The sequence below is a fragment of the Meleagris gallopavo genome, chromosome 3 (assembly GCF_000146605.3).
Source record: "Meleagris gallopavo isolate NT-WF06-2002-E0010 breed Aviagen turkey brand Nicholas breeding stock chromosome 3, Turkey_5.1, whole genome shotgun sequence".
NCBI lineage: Eukaryota > Metazoa > Chordata > Aves > Galliformes > Phasianidae > Meleagris > Meleagris gallopavo.
The window spans coordinates 73,750,785-73,772,266 of record NC_015013.2 but is presented as its reverse complement, the minus strand read 5'-3'; the positions used below and the strand labels follow the sequence as shown (position 1 = coordinate 73,772,266).

The following is a 21,482-nucleotide window of genomic DNA, read 5'->3' as shown; positions in this document are numbered from 1 at the left end:
TGTGGATAAACCTTCACAATTTATCAAAATACGAGACCTCACAAGAAGCTTCTTCACCACCACATCACAGCACTTCTGGTTTGTGAAGAAACAAAAGGTGCCCAGGAGGCTGTTCAGGCAATGGAACTGCAGTGCATATGGTCTGTTCAGTTGTTCTTGGGCTGTTTATCATGGCCTTTGGAGCACCCTAATCTTTCCTCAAACCATTCCTTGCCATTGATATTGCTCTTTGCCCAGGAGCACACAGTTCTGAGAAGTCCAAGGAAAAGTCTGTTGCTTTGGATTTACAACAGGAAATTTTGCCATTTTAAGAGAAGAAATCTCTTTCCTTGAACTTCACTGGAGACACAGTGATGACTGTGACTGCCTTGTGCACAAGCACAAAAGTTGCCTAAAAGGTTCAGCACAAGGCATCAAACTCCTATTTCAGATATAATATACAGAATGACTGGGCATATAGTGCTAGGCCATAAGGAGCCCAAATTCCTGATCTCTGCTTTCTGCAAGGTTCATTTTATGAAATCAGAATTTCTTGTCCCACTGGATCATTCTGCCCTCAGGGCAAATTAATGATTTATGCTTCTTTTGTCCTTGAGATTTAAGAAATACTCCTAAAAGCCAAAGCTAATGAGAAGAGAAATGTGAATGTGGCAAGTGCCATAAGGCCTATGCGTAACGCTCACTCTCTAAGTGATGGTGACTGCAGCATTTTGTGGGAAGCTTGTATTCTCCTTGTTCACACCTCCCTGTTAGAGTCTCAAGCTAAAGGAACAACTTGTTCCCTCATCACCAGAGTGGTCGTGTATGAGGTAGGTGGTGAGCCCTATTGACACTGCTGTACAACTTGAATTCTACTGAAAAAATATGTTAAGAAGACAGCCTTTGATGTCTGTGCACTTCCAAGGTCAAACAGTACTGGAGCAGGGACTTACAGCTGTTTGACTTGAGCAGGTTTCAGTGGAGAGACCTTACTTTTACTTTTTATCTTGCCTTTATTTTCAGTGCTGAAATGAATAGGGCCTGTTTCCTACTGAGCTGTTCCTGAGCTCTCCATCAAAATCTTCCTTGATGGACTGAAGATTTGGAAAGATGAATGCCCTGTGTATTCAGGCTCTCTGTTGCCTTTTGAAGACAGTTGCTTCACTCAGAAGGCCCTCTTGTTGCCTTCTGAAGATGGCTGCTCTAGTTCAAAGCCACTTGCCTCCACCCTTTAGTACATATATTCTTGACTTGAAGCTGCCAGGTATCACTTTTTTGACAACTGATGAGTTTTTGTTGTCTTGCAGTTGTAGCCTGGCTCCTCTTAATGTTGGAATTTGCTCTAGCCAGTGCTGATGCTAATTTAAATTAACCCTCAATAATCTCAGCAGTGATTCTTTTGATAAATATTGATGTAAAGCTTACGTAGAACAGGGCAACAGACAGCGTTTCCTTTTCCACAAAAGCAGAATGCAGCCTACAGTGGGAAATCCAGAATGGGATTCTCACCAAAACTCCACATGGAAATGGAGATGCTGACGTAGGGTGTTTTGATCAGGATCAGTGTCTGCAGAGAGCCACAAAGTGAGAAGTGCACTCTGTGTAGAGCCGCTCCTCGCACTCTCTGTGCAACATAGACTTGTAGCATCCCCAGGCCTCTCTGCCACGGGCAGCAGGGAACAGCTGAGGAGGAGGACCCAGGGTGTGGGCTGCCTGTCCAGTAGACTCTGCTGCTTTCAGCAGGCACAGAATGAATGTCAGGTCTTTCTTTTTATTTTTGGCTGCACAATTGTTTAGCTAAGTTGCAATCCATTGTATTACTGTAAAAGTCCATACAGTCTACGTAATTAAATGTGACCCTTCCCGCTATTTCATGCCTGTAGCACTCTACCCAAAATTCTATTTTCCTTATGCTTTCCCATTCACCTGTTTCTCAGAGGAAGTGTTGTTTCTGTGGTGGCACTGAGTCCATTTGTCAAGGGTATGAACTTGGGGCCTCGGGAACTGATTGTTTCTACGAGAATAGCATCTTGCTGCAGACTTACTGTAAATGTTGCCAGAGCTTAATGCCATGCTTCTGAGCCTTGATGTAGGAAAGAAATAATGTTACTTAGATAGACCAGAAATGTAATATCCATGGAGTCAGAAAGAAAGGAATCACGGAATCATAGAATGGCCTGGGTTGAAAAGGACATCAAAGATCATCTAGTTTCAATACCCCTGCTCTGGGCAACCACCAGACCAGGCTGCCCAGAGCCACATTCAGCCTTGCCTTGAATGCCTCTAGGGATTGGGCATCCACATCCTCTCTGGGCAACCTGTTCCAGTGCATCATCACTGAAGAAAGGGTGCATCCAGTGAGCAGCACATTTCCAGAAGGTCCTTTACTTAAGGCACATTTTTAATTTCTAGCCAAGGAAGAGAGGCCAGAGCCCAGCTTGCAGCACCTGCTTCCCACTGCGTGCTTCCTGCTCACATCTCTGCAGCACTCGGCAGACCTGCAGCTCCAAGGGCGTGTGAAGGTGCAGTCAATTCTGTGCAAAGCCACTTTGATGGCTGAACTCAGTTATATTGTGAATATGTGTTGTATTTATGTATACACACATGTATATTACATCAATATATAATGGTGAATTTTCAGCCAAATGCTGAGAAGGTTAGAATTTAGGCGATCTTTGTTTTCATTTCTCAAATGTTTTAGCTTACATCTGTTTTTATATCATCGGAGCATATATATTAATATAGTGAGATGTGACTTTCTTTTATTCTTCATTTTGGGAACTGGTTGCAAGAAACTCGTGAGCAGGATCCCTTTGTGAATGAGATCACTTTGGAGAGGAATCTGCTCATGATTCAGAAGCTGTGCATCCCTGAAGCGTTCATTCAGTGCTTCCTTAAATACAGAGAGAGCTTTTATTTACAAATCTATAGAACTTTCCTGTATCTCACCATGGCTCTCCTCCCTGAACATTTTGAGAATATGTATGTGGGAGTGTACAAAAAGGCTTACACATATTACTGTTCCATAAGTTCATATTTACCTATTTACTCAACAATGGGTCTGTGAACATCTCAGGAAATATCTGGAAAACTTCCTTTTTTGGGTAATCCCACCTGTGTATAATTCCTGGAAATAAGTTGCATCCAAGCATTCTTGTTCTGTGGTGATTACCATGCATTTTAAGTAGGATCTCAGTATGTTTCTGAGGAGCCTTATTTTCTGCTGTGAATATGATGATCTAGATATTTTTCTATCTAACTTTAGTAAATTTCACTTTTGTTATCAGCTAGATTTGGAAATGAATGGTTTTAGAAAATATAAGAGATGCAGAATGCCTAGATGAAAAATGAGACTTCTCAAGTGGCTGTTGAATGTAGAATACAATGGTAAGCCACTGAGATAGGCTTCTGCAAAAGAAAAGTCAACAGAACTATGCTTTCTGGAGTAGACTACTTTCAAAGCTAATATGTTGCTTTGTTTTAGGAAACAACATACTGCTGAGTTTGGTAATGACATTTTTGTCCCTCTTTGCATCAGTTATTTGCTTTGCTTAAGTTTGAATTCTGGAGACAATACTGGAAAAAACAGCCTGTACCTGGTGTGTAACATATACGTCTGTTATAGAGTAAGGTTATACAAATTTAAACACACTATTCTTTCATCACACTGACCATTAGTATGTTGGTAGTTCAGAATATTACATATAGAATGTCTCAGAAATAAGAGACAGAATCATTCTGTTTAGACATCATATCAAGATGTAGATCCTTTAATTGTTTCTCTAGTCCTACTACTGCATACGAAGGCTGCCTTCTTTGAGCATCACTCGCATTCTGAAGAACAAATAATGCAATCATAGCCCTGAGCTGCCTCATCTTTTCTGAATCTCCTTGTTTACTTTGAACCCACTTTAAACCTGTGTCTAAAAGTGCTGATGTTTATTTAACAAATAATAAAACTGGTTTCTAGGTGGAACGTGCAAAATACCAGCTGTCTGTGCTAGTGACTCCATGAGGGACTGGACAGTCCATGCCGTGCTCAGAGTAAGGCCACATGTGTTGCCTGGTGCAGAGAGCATTTAGGGTTCGTCCCCAAGTCACGGTCAAGTGCTTGGGTTGGGCAGCCCAGCTCTGCCAACCTTCTGCCTTGGTAAAAGGAAGTTGGCAAGGAAAGGTAAAAGGAAAACAATGCCTTGGGTGTGTGCATAGGGGGAATAACTTGAGCCTCTTAACTGATAATGCTTTGGAAAAACTGGGGCTCTTCAGCCTGGAGAAGAGAAGGCCCTGGGAAACCCTGAGAGCAGCCTTTCAGTATCTAAAGCAGGGCTATAAGAAAGAAGGAGACAGACTCTTATCAGGACAGGTGTTCCTGCTCATTGCAGGGGAGTTGGACTAGATTGTCACCAGTCAAGAAACAGACAACAAACACAGGAGTGGATGGATATCTCTGCCCTAGGAGATTTGTAAGGTAGATAAAGGTTTTTCTAGATTAATTTATATCCTGGGAAAAAATCGAGTGCATCTTTCATGTTATACTGATGAGGTTACATGTTGAAATCTAGATGGAGAAAACATAACATTTTACTTGGGGCTCACTACTTTTGTATGAGTGTTCGAGGTATCTGTGAAAGTCCATTCACTTTTGCATTATTAGGTATAGTCAAATAAAAGATCTGGGAAAACCTCTTTCACAAATTTGGCTTGTTAGCAGTGTTTTAATGGCTTTTTATGCAGTGCTGCAGTATTGATTCCTTTCTATCCATTTAATTTGCAAAGGAAGGTGAAGACCCATGCCTTTGTGCTGTTGAGAACTACCCAATGGCACTCTACTAAGGAGTAGCATAAGGATCCTTCCAGAAGTACAAAAATAGACTTCCAGTCCGAAATTGAACCAAGATTTCCAAATGCATATCTCAACAATGAGTGTAGAAGTGCACACAGATCTTATTTGGAAATACATTTATTTCCTTGCGTGATCAGTAGGGAAAAAGTGGGGAGACTTGCATCATTTCCTGGCAGCTCCACAGCTTCCAGCTCCGTGCTTGGTGTGACTACTGCTGTTGTGCCAGTACACCAGCAGAGCATGCCATTGCCAGCATGGATACTCACATCTTGGCTAATACAGACTTTTTTTTACCACTCAGCAGCCATGTTCAGATCTTCATTATGGCTGAGCCAGCACCTGGGAACACAGATCCTCTTCCACACACTCATATTTCTTGCACTTGGTAATCCCCATTAGAGGTCCTAACATGCATATATTCCATGTTCACTTGAAAGAAAATATAGATACAAGGGAAAGACTGCTTCCAGGCCACTGTGAGTTATGTCAGAATATATTCAGGGTCTGGGAACTGAGGGCTCACCACAGAATTTCCCCACCCACATAGCACTGATGCACACGTTTCTGCACACATATAAATCTCAGAATAGAGAGATCCCATCGTTTAAGTGGAGTACATGCAGTTGAACTTTGGCCTCTATTGCTTTGACTACAGCAGAAAACAAGGGTTTAAAAATAAGGAAATGTTTGCCTCTTGGAAATTTTCTGAGCAATTAATCTAAGAATTATTGATGTTTCTAATTTTGTGAGCAGAGGGAGGATCATCAGTCACACTCAGAAATGCCAGCTCTGTGCTGATAAATCATAAAGTGGGAATGACTGTTTAATGAAGTTGCCAGAAGAAAGATTTGCTGCCAAAATCAAAGATATTGCTCTATCTCACTCCTACTCCTTCATCAAGGAAATTTCCAAGAAAATTCTGGCATTTCTCCAACGTTGTCGAGTGTGGGTTTTTTTTTCTTTCTCCTTTTTTTTTTTAATTTTTTTGAATACTTGTAAACCAACTGCACAGCCAACCTTCAAAAAATCAGAGGAATGACAGGCTCTGGTGATAAAAGGTTTCACAAAGCGTTATGAGATCACTGCAACCAGTTCCCATCTGATCACAAATGAATGAACGATGTGTGGGTTTGAATTGTGCTCCTGATATGATGATAGTTACGTCTCTCATTTAGATTGAGATCAAATGAATCTAATGAAGTGCTGGGTGGTAAACTGGTGATAAGTGACTGTTTTATCATTCTGTGGAGACTAATGTGAAAACATCCCTATTTGAATTTAACAAAGTGACAGATTGTAGAGCACCTTGCATGACATATATACTGTTTCTTCGTGAATGTCTTGTTTTGCTAGAGTGCTCATGAAGCAGTAAGTCTCATGGGGAGCACCCTTCATTTAATACAGAAAAAGCAAGTCGAACATCTGAAGTTCTACATCCACTTTCATAGTTAACAATTTCTTAATCTTTTTTGGAGGATTCTTTTGGCAATTCACAGGAGGATCACTGCCTTGCTCACTGATTTAAGTGACTTTCCAGTGAAGTCATTAGAACATTAAGATATGAGACATGTTTTGTGGAACAGGATGTGCTGTTATTATCAAATAAGTAATTTGTATGGTGATTTTATATGGCACTTTGCAAACAGTGGGCTGATTCTTCAGCTTTTACACTTTTCTGAGCAGTGGATCTTCACTGATTTTCATAACATTGGTAGTAGAGAAGAGAATTAGGAAATATTCTCTGCCTGAAATGAGTGGAAGTGGGGACTGTTTGGGGAGTGGGTTGGGACACAAATTATGGGTGAAGAGAGAAGTGTCAACTAAAGATTCTTTCAGGACATCTTAAAAGCTATGTGTAGCACACAGCAAGAGGCAGACATTTCAAGTATGAAGCCTCTTATTTTTCCTAAGGCATGATACCAAGAATGCAAGAACTTAAGGTTACTGTAGAAAGAAGATTGTTTGGGGTGCACCACAAGAAAAGAAATTTGGAACCAATAAGGTCAGAGACTGAGATCTCTATTTTTGAGATTATGATTGTGTAAATGCACAGAGTGCATGAATGGATCTGTATTGTTGGCCATCATGTAACAGATGAAATTTCCACTACCTACAGGCTAATGGAATCTAATCAGAATCAGAATCTCTCCCACTCACATGTACTTCCACTTCTTTCCATGTCTGAGGAGTGCTGTTTCCCAAGAAAACAAATAAGATCACTAATATGGGAATCAAATGCTGGCGGTGGTGCTGTAAGGAGTTCAGAAACTGCTCCTAGTGGTAGCATTACTGGTAATCCACCATTAAGATAAAAAGAGCAACATGAAATTATGGTGGATGAAGTGGTAATAGTTTGCTGGAAATCAAATGCCTATTTCCTTTGGGTTATTTCAGTAGAGAGAGAGATGCAGAATTTGTGCTATAAATGTCCTACTTCCAAGGTTTCCAAATTCTATTGCTTTGGTCATGACGTGCTTCATTTTTAGTGAACTTTTTCTGTACACTACGTGATGTGGGAAACATCAATGCCAAGAAACATTAGTAGCAGAAAGAGAAATAGAGAAAAAGTAAAAAGAAACGATATGGCATGGGTGTTTTCAAAGATAATAGAAAATGTAAGAATGATGGGTTTAGACTTTTCAAAAGTGATACAAATTGTTTGTTGTTCACGTGATGAAACAAAAATTCATTTGTCCAAAACCAGTTATTTGATGAACTTTGTTTATGTCCTCAGAGGATGTAAATAATGAAGGCAGAAACCCATTCATTTTTGGAGAAGTTCATCTCGGTTTTATGGAAAAGGATTTTCAGTGGTAGCACAAAGACATTCAAACAGATAATTCAGATTTTTCAGTCTATTTTCTGTTCTAGTTTTTATACAGTGTTCCCCACTGCACCTTATGTAAAGATATGGACATGTCTTGATTTTTTACATACACAATTATTTTTATTTTACTGCAGGAAAATTAAATCGTCTATACTGTGACTGCATGACAGATATCATTACAACGGTTCCTTCCCCAAACAGTATTGTTTATATGAGCAGCCACTGCTTACACTTAATACGAAGAACTGCTAGCGTTTTGCCTACTGCTAAAAGCAATAGTAAGAAGATACAGATTATACAACATGTCCATACGTGTGTGAGAGAGATGGACACAGAACACAAGAAATTATTTTTGCACTTAATTTGTAAAATGTTTTTCTATGCCTCTTAAGGCAGTTTGCTTACCGACCTTTACCATGTTGTTCAAGCTTCAAATTCATTCCTGTTGAGTAATTTCTAAAATCAGGCAACACACTATGTTTTACAAGAAACAGCAGTCGGGTATGACATGGGCCTGTTTTTCACAGCATGTTGTCAGGACTGGACATCATTCTTACTTACAAAATGAGCACAAATCTTCTAGCAGCCGTTATATCGTACCCAAACTAAACGTTCCAAAAAGACAGTACACAAATTGTGCTTGTAGGTGCCAGAGAAGGCAGTGTGTCCACATGAAATGCTAGTTGTTTACCCCAGAACCTTGGGGTGTCCTTCCAGGCCACTTGCCTTATAGAAAGAAGAGAAGCTGGTACTCCAAGCACATGTCATGAGGATCCCAGCTCTGCTCAGTGTTACCTCTTCCCTCTTTCCATTGCTTGTGTGAGAAATGGGGTGCCTGGAGAGTGCAAATGAGTACAGCTAAGTGAAGAGTTCACCTCTCCCATGGAGAGCACTGGGAATGTTGGCTGTCTTCTAAAAATGGGCATAGAGCTTCTCTAAAACTTGTCAGCAATAGCAGTGCAGGCCTCATATATACGACAGTTTTCTTTATGCTGAAATGGCTATGAAGGATAAACCTCATGCTTACAGGTTCAAAGAAACAGAATGGTTTGAGTAGGAAGAGACCTTTACACATTAGCTCCCCTGCAGTATGCAGGGACACAGCCAGATCAGGATGCTCAGAGCCCTTCCAGCCTGACCTTGAACGTCTCCAGGGATGGGCTTCTGTCTCCTCTCTGGGCAACTTGTTCCAGTTCCTCACTGCCCTGATTGTAAAAAACTTTTTAATTATATCCATTTTAAATGTCCCCTCTTTTAGTTGGAAAACATTTTCTCCACTGATGATATTTTAATTCTGGATGAGTTGAGTAGAGTCACATCCACCATCTGCCTGTCTGAGTATCATCAAGAATAAGAGAGGATATCATCATCACTAAAGCTAGCTGCATTCCTGTTGACAAGAAACTTTTCAGGTGATGCAGCAAATTTTATGAGTTAGGGTTATGGCTGAGCAAGTAGTCTGGATTTTTGGACCACTTTAGGGACAACTGTTTTTTCAATATTTTTTAGGAAAAAATAGCATAGATGTTGCCTTAAAGTAGTATCAAAATGTTATTTTATTGTGTTAGTACTGAAGTTCATCATGCCAATGTAACTTCTCAAATAGAAATCAAGCTATGACTCATCTGAATGAAGTTGTCAGACACAAAGATTTGTCTTCCTACTAATTCTCAAAAAATAAGAAATTATTATGAAACATGTTTTATTTAAATTGTCAGTTTAAAGTCTTTGCAAAATAAAAGTAACTTTCTGTACTGTGGTTTGGAAAGGATCTAGCTGCTTAAGCAAGATCCCTTCAGATGTAGGGGCTGTAGGCTGTGCATATGTCACTGGGAGGATATTTTCTCATACATTCACAGGAAAATCTTGGGTTTCAATGACCAATTCCTTTAATGTAGCAGTATAGAATGAAGAATAGAAGTGGCCTCAAACTTCCCTAAGCAACAGGGAGCTAAAACCATGCCATATGTCACTGACTTTCACGAGCGATGCTGAGCAACAGAAAATCAGCCTGTTCTGCAGTATTACATACTGCCCCAAGTCATTAACACAAAGCAGATGGCTTTGTTGTTGATTAGAGCTGGTTAGAATTTGAAATTCCCGATCCATAGGAAATTTTGACATTTATATTTATTTTCACTACAAATTGGAACCGAACATCAAAATTTCCCAGTGAGATGGAATTTAAAAATTATTTGGAAACACCGAAACACATTTCATTGCACTGGTAATAAATTGTGCTATCAGTAATGTCAAAACTGTAGTAGTACAAAATTTAACATCTAATATAAAAGTCAAAACAAAATCAATAATAATGTCACCCTGAAACTTTTAGCTTTGTTAAAATGAAATGATAAAGTTAAAACAATTAATTCTGACATTTTTCTAGAATTTTTTTCGGAATGCAACACATTTCCACAAAGCACTTTGACGTCAACTCAGCAGCACTGTTGGATGGAAATGAAAAAAATGTTCATCCAGTGCTGCTCATAAGCTCATCTTGCAGATACAAGGATGTAAGAATTCTTAGAAACAATGTGCGCAGTGAAAAAAATCAGTGCTTTCTCGGCAGTTAAAAAAGTTCTCTGGAAGCGGTTCTCAAAAATTATTACAATCTCTACAAAATTACTTCAGTCTTAAATGTCGTCTCTTCCTTAGGTCCCTCATGTTCAGACACACTGACAGTGCTAGGTGCTGTCATGGACATTTGTATTCATGAAGTGGTAAACTCCAGCATTAACTCTGTGCATCATGTTTCCACCTCCTTAACAAGGTTCTGGTCCTGGCTGCCAAGACCTCCCACTCCCATTCTCCTGTTGCTTGCTTTCCCTGAGAAAGTTCCATGAAATTTCTTCAATATGGAACAAAAACCCTCAGTTTCTTTCCAGGTAGAACATCATTCCTTTTTCCATCTTTAAACACATCGCGTTTGGCAGTTAATGGCTCAGGATTTTTCAGTATCATGCTTTCATTTTATCTGTCAACACCGAGTCTCTACTGTGGGATAGGAGACCATCTGTTAGCAATTTTTTTTAGGGTAGAGTAAGCACAAATGTCACTCTTTAGGAGTCACATGCTATTTATTTACCAAGATAAAAAAATCAAGATCATGAATTCACATCAGCTTCTCCTGTTACTTTGTGCAACAGTAGCTTTCTGCTTCAGTTTCCACTCCCTCCCACCAAGGTATTGCATATATAGTTACATAAAGGGACTGCGTGAGATGTAGGACAGATTAGAAACCCGATAAAGTTGCTGCTAGGTGAATTTGACGACGGGTCTGCTTGGGTGCACTGGGGAGGGTTATGTTACTGCCGGTGAGTGCCTTACACAAAGAGAAAGAGCACTTCAGAAGAGAGGAGAAATAAACTGTGTTCGATGTAGCTGAGATGTGAGAATCAGGATGAAGGCAAATTGCAGCGAGGCAGACGAGGAGGAAAGCTCTTCTAAAGTGCCCAGGCTCTTGTTAGGCTTCAAAATAAATGGTGTTATTTTCTGAGAGATCTCAGCTTGCTGATTACAGATGCTTTTTGAGAAGCTGCCTATTACACAGGTGTCCAAGCAGAAGATGAGCTTCTGCTGAGAAGGTTGAGGTAAACTGTGGTTGAAAAATGTGACCTCAAGCATTTCAGAAAATATGATCCTGAACAGAATTGTTAAACAAAGAAACTTCGGGCTCTAAGTTGGTCTCGTAAAAGAAGACAAAATCGCTGTACAAAATGTGTGCCATTCATATCTTGATATATGGTCTCCTTTGGAAGGAATGCCGTGAGATAAAGCCACTCCAGCTGGAACATGCTGAGACTTTCTGCCAGCTCCCCTGCAGTGAGCTCAGCACCGGTGTTTATAAATGCTGCAAGTGTTCTGTGTTTACTGAAACTGCTGAATGGAGCAAAGTCTGGAAAAACATCCTCCTAACGATGGTCATCCTAATGTACGGTGTTAGCAAAGTCTCTGTTGTCCTTGGTCTTGAAATATTGGGCAAAGGCAAGCATACTTCTGCAGTAATACTCCTTCTGCAGAGTTTGAAGAAATCAAATCTATATATATTTATATAGATTTATATAATGCACAAAAGGATCGTCTCAAGTCAGCCAAGACAAAGAGTTAGTCATTTTAAAGACCTCAGGTGGCTCTATCCAGCATTAATGAAAAAATCAGTATTTTATTTCTTACAAAGCCTATAGTGGACTGCCATTCCTCAGCTTTATACAAAAGAATAATTATGAACCAAAAAGTACATGCATGTCATCATGATTTTTATTGTAGTGGGTTCTGAAACAATGAGGGAAAGAATGAAATGAAATAGGGAGACACTTTGGGAGCCTGGGAAGAGGGTTTAGCCAAATTTGTATGAAGTCTTCTTTTATTTGATTTCTGTTATCTTTTTTATCTCCGTATTTCTCATTCAGCACTGGAAATATTACTGTGAAGCCTTTGTTGGGCAGCCCTGTAGGATGACTAACCAGCACATACTGCATTATTTTTCACAAAGCTCACAGGGTGATGGGTTTCTTCTCACTTACCAAAGTACTTTGGATAAATCCCAGGCACACAGCAAGTCTGGAGGCTGGGGTCCCCTCACGTGCACAGGGAAGCATAGGGTTCAGGCTCATATGTACCCCTTGGAAGGTCATTGTGGGGCTTGGGAAGGTGGACTTCTTTATGTGCAGTTCCAGTAGTCACTTCTCTGGAAGTCTTCACTACTTGTCTATGTTTATATGAAAACAGAGGTTATACCTAATTGAGTAGAAAACCTTCCTAAAGAGCTCTTGTTGAGCTGCTCTTTGAAGTGGTAGAGATTGAAAGGTCTGGAGCACAAATCTTATGAGGAATGGCCTAAGCAACTGGGATTGTTCAGTCTGGACAAGAGGTGGCTCAGGGAGACCTTATTGCTCTCTACAGCTACCTGAAAGGAGGTTGTGGCAAGGTGGAGGTCAGCCTCTTCTCCCAGGTAACAGTGATAGGACAAGAGATGATGGCCTCAAGTTGTGCCAGGGGAGATTTAGGTTGGATATTAGGAGACATTTCTTCTCAGAGAGAGAGGTAGTGCATTGGAAAAGGCTGCCCAGGTAGGATGTAGTGTCAGCATCCCTGGAGATTTTAAATAGAAGTGTGGATGTGGCACTGAGAAACATAGTCAATAGCTTGGTAGTTGGACTGGATGACCTTAGAGATCTTTTCCAGCCTTAATGATTCTGTGACCTCACCATCTGTGTGGATTGCTCCCCAGGCAGCAGCAAGCAGCTGACTGCCAGCAGCTGGAGAGCAAATCTGGTTGATGTCCCTCTGCAACCCAAACCTGATGGGTTGGGATGGCAAGACAAAGCCCGTTATATGAGCAAGAGCAGGAATAGTTCTCTTCAGTAGATAAGTTTGTATGAGCAGGACTTTAAAATGGAAAGTGTTACCGACCATGAACGCAAGTGGAGTTACTGCACACTTTGCATATCTGCATAATGCAAGCTTTCCCCTCAGCTCCTAATAGCAGAAATACACCTAGTCGTAACTTCCTGTACCACACGCTCAGCCCTGCAGGAAGCAGTTTGGACTCAGACATCTCCTCTGTGCAAGGGGGCACAAGGGCATTAACCCTCTGAGTGCTTGTGTCTACAGCACTGCATTGCTGAGAGCAATATGATGAGATGTTATCTAGCATCTGCCGCTGATTCTGAAGATCCTGGTAGTAGTGCATTAGCATTTATTGACAGGGGCAGTGCCTTTCTGCTCCTTGTCCTCTCCCACTCCCCTCTCCAGCTCTCATTGCTAAAATGCATGAAGGAATTATGATAAAAAGAAACAGGAGAAGATGTAGCAGGAGCAGCTGTAACATTTCTCTGCAAGGGTAAATCTGTAGGGATAAAAGCCTGGGCTTTTGATGTCATATCCATAAGCGTCTCCAAGTTTGCAACTCATGAACACTGTGCAGCTGCTCCTCCTTGGGCTGCCCACCCCACTTCAAGAAGAGCCGTAGAGGTTTTGCTGTCACGTCTTGTCCTTGGTTTCTCTTGGGGGCTGTAGCAGGAAACCCAGGAGCGAGTGCTGTCCAAGGGGCACTTTCTGCAGGGGGTCCCCTTGAGGGGGCTGGAGGACAATAAAGTTTTACCCTGTGCTGGATGTTTTAGGCATGGTGTACTTGTTATACTGCACTGCAAATCTGTTTACTGCTCTTCCTTGTGAATATTCATAACAGAATGTCAGATTTTTTTAATGAATCTTGCTTGTGAATTTTATCCATTTTTTTGCTGTTTGCCAATATCATCAGATAAACTGAGAGTGGCAAGGCTGAGAATTTTAATCAGCATGAATATTTTTAAAGTCCCTGTGTGATTTGTAGTAAGTTGTATTTTCTTTCAAAAATATGATCTGAGATACTGCTCTAAAAAAAAATAAAATGGAATAAAAGCAGCAGAAGGTCTTGTTGCCCAGTCAGGGCTGTGCTTGGGAAGGTTGGATCAGCGCCGATGTCCATCTGTGCAGTGTGCTGTGCTGCGTGGAAAAGTGAGCCTGGAGAAAGAAACCCATCACTACTTTTGTTTGTTCTCTTGGAATTGCCATGGCATTCTGATAGTTGAAAAGCTCTGTCATCGGTCTCGTGAAAAATTCCACACCTAGGCCTGATAAGAGCTAGCTCTAAATACTTGATGTATGGAGCATTCTCTGTGCATTTCCTACAGTAACCAGCAAACAGATTCTTCTCATAGCAATCACCCAGCAGTGGCATTTTCCTTTCTGATCTTCTGTGGGCTGAAATGAGATTGACCTTTCCAGCCATAAATGCATCACCAATACCAAATAATTTGCCAAATAAAATTGTGATGCCTCAGAAATAAGGCATCGCAATATTATTGCGTCATGTTGTCCCACACAGCAGTCATTCGTATCCATTAAATCCAGCATTGTTGTATCAGAGGGAGAAACTGCAAGTAAACATAATCATTAAAAACCAAATCTTTTTGTTTTGTATACCTCCAGTATTTATTTTTCAGGATTGTCGGTCTTTTACTTTGCCACTGATTGCTATTCACTTCTTACTTGCTTTAATTATTTGCACCTCACAATTTATTAGAACTTTGAGAGATCTTCAAGAGGTGATAAAATGTGGGGAAAATGCCTGAGGAGATTCAGATTTATTTCATTCTTTGCATTTATTGCTGCCATTGCTGACTGGAAGTCTCTTAGCTCACTGTGCTCTGCCCATAATCCAATCTATCCTGAAGAGGCAGGCAGCAGTTTACAAAGTGATTATAAGGATCTTTGAGTGTCCTCAAGGATTTTCTGTACTTGGCTGCAGAGGCATTTTGATCTGCTGTTGATGGAATGGGCACAATAAATCCCATCATTATGGTTCCTAGAACAGCACCTATTAATAATGAACAAATCGGAGGGCAAGGACCATAAAACAAATTGATTGCAAGTGGGCTCAAGAATAATTGTATGGCTTTTGACTGCGTTGCCTGGTATCACAGTGGCGATGAGTTTCCGCCCCTTGCTGAACCACATACCATTGGTTCTGCCTTCGTGCCTGGAGAACAGATTTCTTTCTGATGGCGATGTTTTGCAGCTACCAACAAAATGCAGTGCATTCTGTTATCCTGTCTTTTTTTGATTCCTTGATAAAAATGCATTATCAGCTATGTATGCACTGTTTTTTGGTCTGAAACACAGTGTTGGTTATCTCACGAAGGCCAGAGAGCGGGTACTATTTTCATAAGACTCCAGACTGGAAGTACGCAGGCTGAGCTCTGCATTCTCAAATGTTTGAGGTATTAAAAAGCAGCAAGGGATTATGCTGCTAATGCCAGCTCACTCCCACTGCAGCTGGCTTGTGCGTGGTTCAGAGATCTTCCCTCCCTCCTCCAACGTCTGCAGAGCATGTAGCCCTGGGGCTGTGGGGCGGCTGCAGGCTGCAGGCATGGGTAGATGCCAACTGCTGTGGGATTTTGCTGGATTGCTTTTATTAAACTGATGCTGCTTTAAACCAAGACTTGCCGCTTCACTTGCCCAGGTGCTTTTCTATCCTAACGGAAGACCCTGCTCCTGCCATTTTGCTTAGTGTGTCTAATGTGATCTGCTTGCTCCCATGCTGTTTACTGGGGATCCCAACAAGTGCCCACTGAAGGCAACACAACACTCAGCTGTTGGACTGGGTCTAGAGAACAGGGAACAGGGACATTTCTGACATTTTCAGGGTATTAAGAGTTTGGATGACTGAAGTGGTAGGTTTTCATCAGGAGGAAAGGTAATAGAAAAAATTACCTTTGAGGTAGCATCTTCCACTTTCCAAGTGTTTGGAGATCCTTTGAGAAGAAAAGACATCATTTGGATTGAGCTAGTCGTGCAGACCCTGGAGGTGGGCAGGAGATGGAGGAATTCCCAGTGGGCAGGACTCCTCAGTGTGTCAGCCTCTTGTCCATGAGCAGGGAGCATCCTCTCCATCAGCTCTAGGAGATCAGACATGCAGCTGGTGGAGCCTGTGGAGGCATGGACAGATCTTAGATGGATCCCACCATCTCATCTCTGAGAAATAAAGCTTTTAGGTTGCTATGGTTCAAGAACATAGGAGATAAAGGAGACAGTCCTCCAGCTGCCTTGAGGAATTCAAATTCACCCTGTGCAAATTCAACTTCTTTCCACAGGAAGCAATAAACATCAGTTAGGGGGAGCCCCTATTTCTCTTTCCTGGTGTCACATAAGAGAGGCAGGAGCTGAGCTTCTAATAGTAGTAAATTTCTCACTAGCTGCTGCTGTCACTTAATGATTCTGTTTTATTCTATGTTTTTTTTAAAGTATTACCTTGATCTAGAAAGGACATTTTACTGAACATTCATTTGCCACTCCAGGCATCGTTCATAAATCCATCTCAGCAGCTCAGAGACTCTGTTCTGACAACAGCGTGGGAGTCTTGTATAAATTATTTTGCAATTCTACTTAACTTGTCCACACATCACATTTTAGTTGTGACTGTCATTCCCCTGATAAATTCTCAGGCAGATTTCTGTCGACAAAGCGTACCTTCCCACAATTCGGGTATAATGCTAAACTTCCAGGAAAAATGATGGTGCTGTCCTTTGGAACCAACACACTCAGGCTCTGAGACTTAAAATCCAAACACCTCCAATCACCAGTAAATCTGCTGCACAGTGTGATACGTAGCAACTTGCCTTAAATAAGATATAATTAAAGTGATTTAACTGAAATGGTGGAGATAAAAGATTTTTTCTTAATGGTTAATTTCAGTGAAATGAATTTCCAATTTTGTTGTCTGGATACTTCATTTTTTTCTCTCCTTTTTTTAAAGAAGGTTCGTTTTCAAAGAGTCATGACCACCCAGACTACTATTACTCAGTAATAACTCCAATTTCTGGCTACAAGGAGAATTTTAAACAAAACAAAACAAAACAAGAAAAAAAGGAAAAAAAAAAACCCTTGTAGTTTGGGGCAGGGGAATCCACCGTTCATAAAATCTTCCCAGATTTTATCTGCATTTGAAATAAAATGGGAATTAGTCCATGCCAAACAAGAGAGGCAAAGTATGGGTGGCTCTGATTGACTCATAAAGATGTGTTGAGAAGTTCTTTGGAGCTCCTTGTTTCTGTGCCCATGGTAGGTGCACTCTGATCCCATTTTGGAGCAAAGCCAAGTAAAAACAATTATTTGCAGCAGCCTTCAAATAAACAAAATAAATAAATAAATAAAATAAAAAGCAGCTTTTTGGGGTGAGGTCTGTGAGCCGGTTGGCTTGGCTGGAGGATGTGCTGCAGCACACAGCTACCAGTCAGCATGCACCTCACATCATCCATTGCTTGCTTGGTGATTTAAAAGGGAAAATAGGATGGCAATGAATTCAGTGTAACAACAGTTCTACATGCTGTGAAAGTGCAAAATAAATAACATGTAGGAGAGGCTTGTTAGTTTTTTCAGAGTATACTTGTAGTAGGAGACACTGTAAAAACTTTCAGTTGATTCCCAAGTGCAAACCATTGTCAGAAAACTCCAATGCACTGCTCTTTTGCAGCCTTCAAACTAATTGTTATTAATAACTTCGAATGTTAATAACTGTTATAACTAAAATGAAGGGCTTTTTCCTCTGTAGGTAATATTTTGACACCAACATGGGAAAGCAAAACAGCAAGCTACGCCCTGAAGTCATGCAAGATTTGCTAGAAAGTACAGACTTTACAGAACACGAGATCCAGGAGTGGTACAAGGGCTTCTTGAGAGACTGCCCAAGTGGACACTTATCCATGGAGGAGTTTAAAAAAATCTATGGGAACTTTTTCCCTTATGGGGACGCTTCTAAGTTTGCGGAACACGTATTCCGCACTTTCGATGCCAATGGAGATGGAACAATAGATTTCAGAGAATTCATCATAGCCTTGAGCGTAACATCGAGAGGTAAACTGGAGCAGAAGCTGAAGTGGGCATTCAGCATGTACGATCTCGATGGGAACGGCTACATCAGTAAGTCAGAGATGCTGGAAATCGTACAGGTACGTGCTGCTCAAAGGCACCCCTTCGCCTCCCTCATTCCAAACAAATTATGGAGCGATGCCAGAATGAGAGCTGGGTGAAAAACTGTGGCAGCACTGAGGGTTGATGTTCTGGGTTCTTTGTATAATGCTTGAATGTAAAATGTTATTTCTTTTGGCAGAGGTTTGTCACAATTCATCCTACAGCATTAGGTATCCAAGCTAAGTTTTTCTGAGTGGTACACTGCATGGGAAGCTCTTTTCCAGGAGCGATGTTGAGCCAGAGCAGAGCAGTTAGACTGCTGATCAGTGTGCTTCTGCCCTCTGGGAAATCACTGCCAACTAATTACAGTTAATTACAGTTGGACCAAGTAGGTATCTTAGATTAACCAGATAGCCTACTTTTAATGAAGGCAGGCTCCCTCAATAAGAAATCTGCTTTGAAATCATGTTGTTACGAAAAAACAGCCCATGTATTTTAAAACACATCTAACTGTCTAATTCCAGCATGGTCTGCATACTTAATGCAGTACTAGCTATCTTCATATTAACTTGCCAGTACAGATAAACCTTCTTTGTATAGATGAAGTTTCCATACACTACTTCTTTGGATGCATTTTCTTGTGCTGTTAATAGGAGTCCCACCTCATTCTGTCTTTCTCTAACATATTTTTGCCCTTGAGGGACATCATTCTACTCAAAGCTTTAAAACATTTTTGGTACAGTAGTGTATTTACACAGCTTGAGTTTGTGTAATGCAGCATGGTTTAAAAAAAAAAAAATCATGTTATCAGATCCTTCATTTCATTGGTAAGTTTGCAGTGCTCCCTATGTACTGTATAATTCAGATTTGTATTTGTACTGGAAATGAAGGGAAAAGAATACACACAAATTACAGCCTGTGATGGCAAGCTGTGTGTATGGAATCAGTGTAATGTGTGATGCCCTTGTCTTTCTGTCAGGATCTTCTGTGTCCTCCAAACAGTAACAAACACACTTCTTCAGTAATAACAGATATGTGGCTCAGTTGCAAATGTAGAGTTGTTGTGTTGTATTCTACCAATTTTCTTTTGTGTTCCAATTTCTGGGGTAAGAAGCAGGGCTGCCCTGAGTGAACAGACACCACCCAGTCTTGGTGCAGTGGAATATTTGCATTAGAAGAAACTCTATTCCTTCAAATCTTCCACCCCTACGGGCAGGGTAACAGGCTGCCAAATACATTTTTCTAGCTATACTTCTTGTCATGAAAAATAAAAAGAGAATCCCCAAAGAACTAAGAAAACACAAAACAAAGACCAAGGGATCCCAGCAAGGGATCCCAGCCCTAGCAAGTGCCCTCTGCTTGGGAGGAGACACACCAAAGGCTGCCAACAAGTGTTTACAAGAGGCCTAAGTGCCCAGTAGCAACATACATCCCCAAATCAGAAGGTTTACAGATACAGAGAACAAGGACACAAGTGTGTTCATATCAGATTTAAAGTATCGATGGCTGGGATCTCCGTGGTGATCCAAGCAGGGACCAGCAGAAATAGCAGCTTTTCCCAGTGACCACAAACCTGCACACCAGCATGCTTTGAGGCTGAAATGCTTGGCCTTCTTTATCATCATCTTGGTATCAAATTATAGCACTATCTTTTACAACCATGCTGCCATCTCAAAGTGAACCTGCAGTATAGGAGGCAGTGGGAGCCTCTAACTCCTCTCTGTTGGGTAGGATTACCAAGAGAGTGATGAGGTGCTGGAACCGGCTGCCCAGAGAGGTTGTGGATGCCCCGTCCCTAGAGGTGTTCAAGGTCAGGTTGGATGGGGCCCTGGGCAGCCTGGTCTAGTATTATATGGGGAGGCTGGTGGCCCTGCATGTGGCAGGGGGTTTGGACCTTCATGATTCTTGAGGTCCCTTCCAAGCCATTCTATGATTCTATCATTCTATGATTTGTTGCATGGTTTCTGAAAGTACATTCAGCTGAGATCTGAAATCAGGCAGGAAGTGCCATTTCTTGCTTTATCAAGAGGTTCCTTTGATGTACAGTGATCAGTTTTATAAAAAAGCAGCTAGTAACTATCACTTTCATTTATGAAAGATGATCATTTTTTTAATATGGAAAGACAGGATTCTGTATTAATATCTTTGTGGATGCCCTCAGCTGCTGATTGTGAAAAACAGAACTCTTTAATATCTCCGATATATGTCCCAGAGGAACCTATTACAAGTCCCTTATCTAGTATACATTTGCATATTGATATAGCAGAGTTTACTATGTTTTCATCTAGATTCTTGTTTGAGACAATATATCAAAATGAATGGAAAAAAAAATGCAACTAATTTAAATAGTAGTTTTTCTGAAAAATGCTGCCCCTATTTACAGCTCCAGGGATTACTGCATTTGAAATAATGTGAAAGAGAAGCATGGAAAGCTTCTCATCTTTTTCAGTCTGTTTTCTTTGTGCTTGGAAAGCCATTTCTCCACAGCCATGTTCTCTATAATGCCGATGGTTACATACATTTTCCTTCTTAGTACCACCAACAGCACTATGAACAGTTCAGAACAACTTTTTGAAGCTACTCTAATACTAATGCCAGTCACAGCACATCTGCAATGTACTGCAGAAGGGGCTATGATAGTCTGCCCTCCTGATTGACCTTGCTACAGGTTCTCCTGCTCTATAAATGCTTTTCACATCTCTTATGTGTTTACCCATAATCTAAATAGCTCAGAACATTCAAAAATAACTGCAAACCAGGTAGAAGATTTGCTTTTGTTCCCCTGGCTGAAACTGGATGTATTTGGCAAGAATCTCTTCAGCTTCAAATAAAATATGGAAGCCCTGCGTTGGGGGTGCATTTTATTCACAGTGTGGAATCATGGGATTCACGTTAAGAGTCCTAAGACAAGAGGTGAGAATAACACTTTCAATTTAATACAAAACACTCATTTCACCTGCTGGACCAGGAAGAAACAAAAGCTGATATGGGAGGAAGCAGAAGCTGATACAGCTTTCAGTAAACACAGTATCAAAAATGATAGAATCATAGAAGCACAGAATGGCCTGGATTGAAAAGGACCATAATGATTATCTAGTTTCAGCATTCCTGCTATGTGCAGGGCTGCCAAACCCATTGGGATTAAGAGGAAAGCAATTTTTTCAGGTTCTTTTCTCACTTCGTGAGATTTCTAGCTGTCAAATTAATTTTGATTGAGGAAAAAGGATTGCCTCAAAATTTGTGCTGTCATCATACACTTCATGAAGGAGCACTTCAACACTTTGCCAGCTCCAGCAAGAAATCAGAGACCTCACAGAGGTTTCTGGACAGTGTTTAGCAGTGCCAGTAACTCTACGCTGAGCAGCAGCTGGGAGCAAT

The 21,482-nt window shown here is 40.9% G+C and overlaps 1 protein-coding gene across 3 annotated transcripts in view; it reads left to right on the top strand.

Moving 5' to 3' along the window:
• Positions 1-21,482, top strand: part of NCALD (neurocalcin delta) — a 119,785-nt gene that overhangs the window by 85,793 nt on the left and 12,510 nt on the right. For 2 of the 3 annotated variants that reach the window (XM_010709185.3, XM_003205205.4), the window contains exon 2: positions 17,746-18,142. In XM_010709185.3, coding sequence (XP_010707487.1) covers positions 17,765-18,142 — 378 coding nt within the window. In that variant the 5' untranslated portion in view covers positions 17,746-17,764. Of the gene's footprint in view, positions 1-2,391; positions 2,502-17,745; positions 18,143-21,482 lie in introns of all 3 variants that reach the window. The other variant, XM_010709184.3, reaches the window with a different exon arrangement.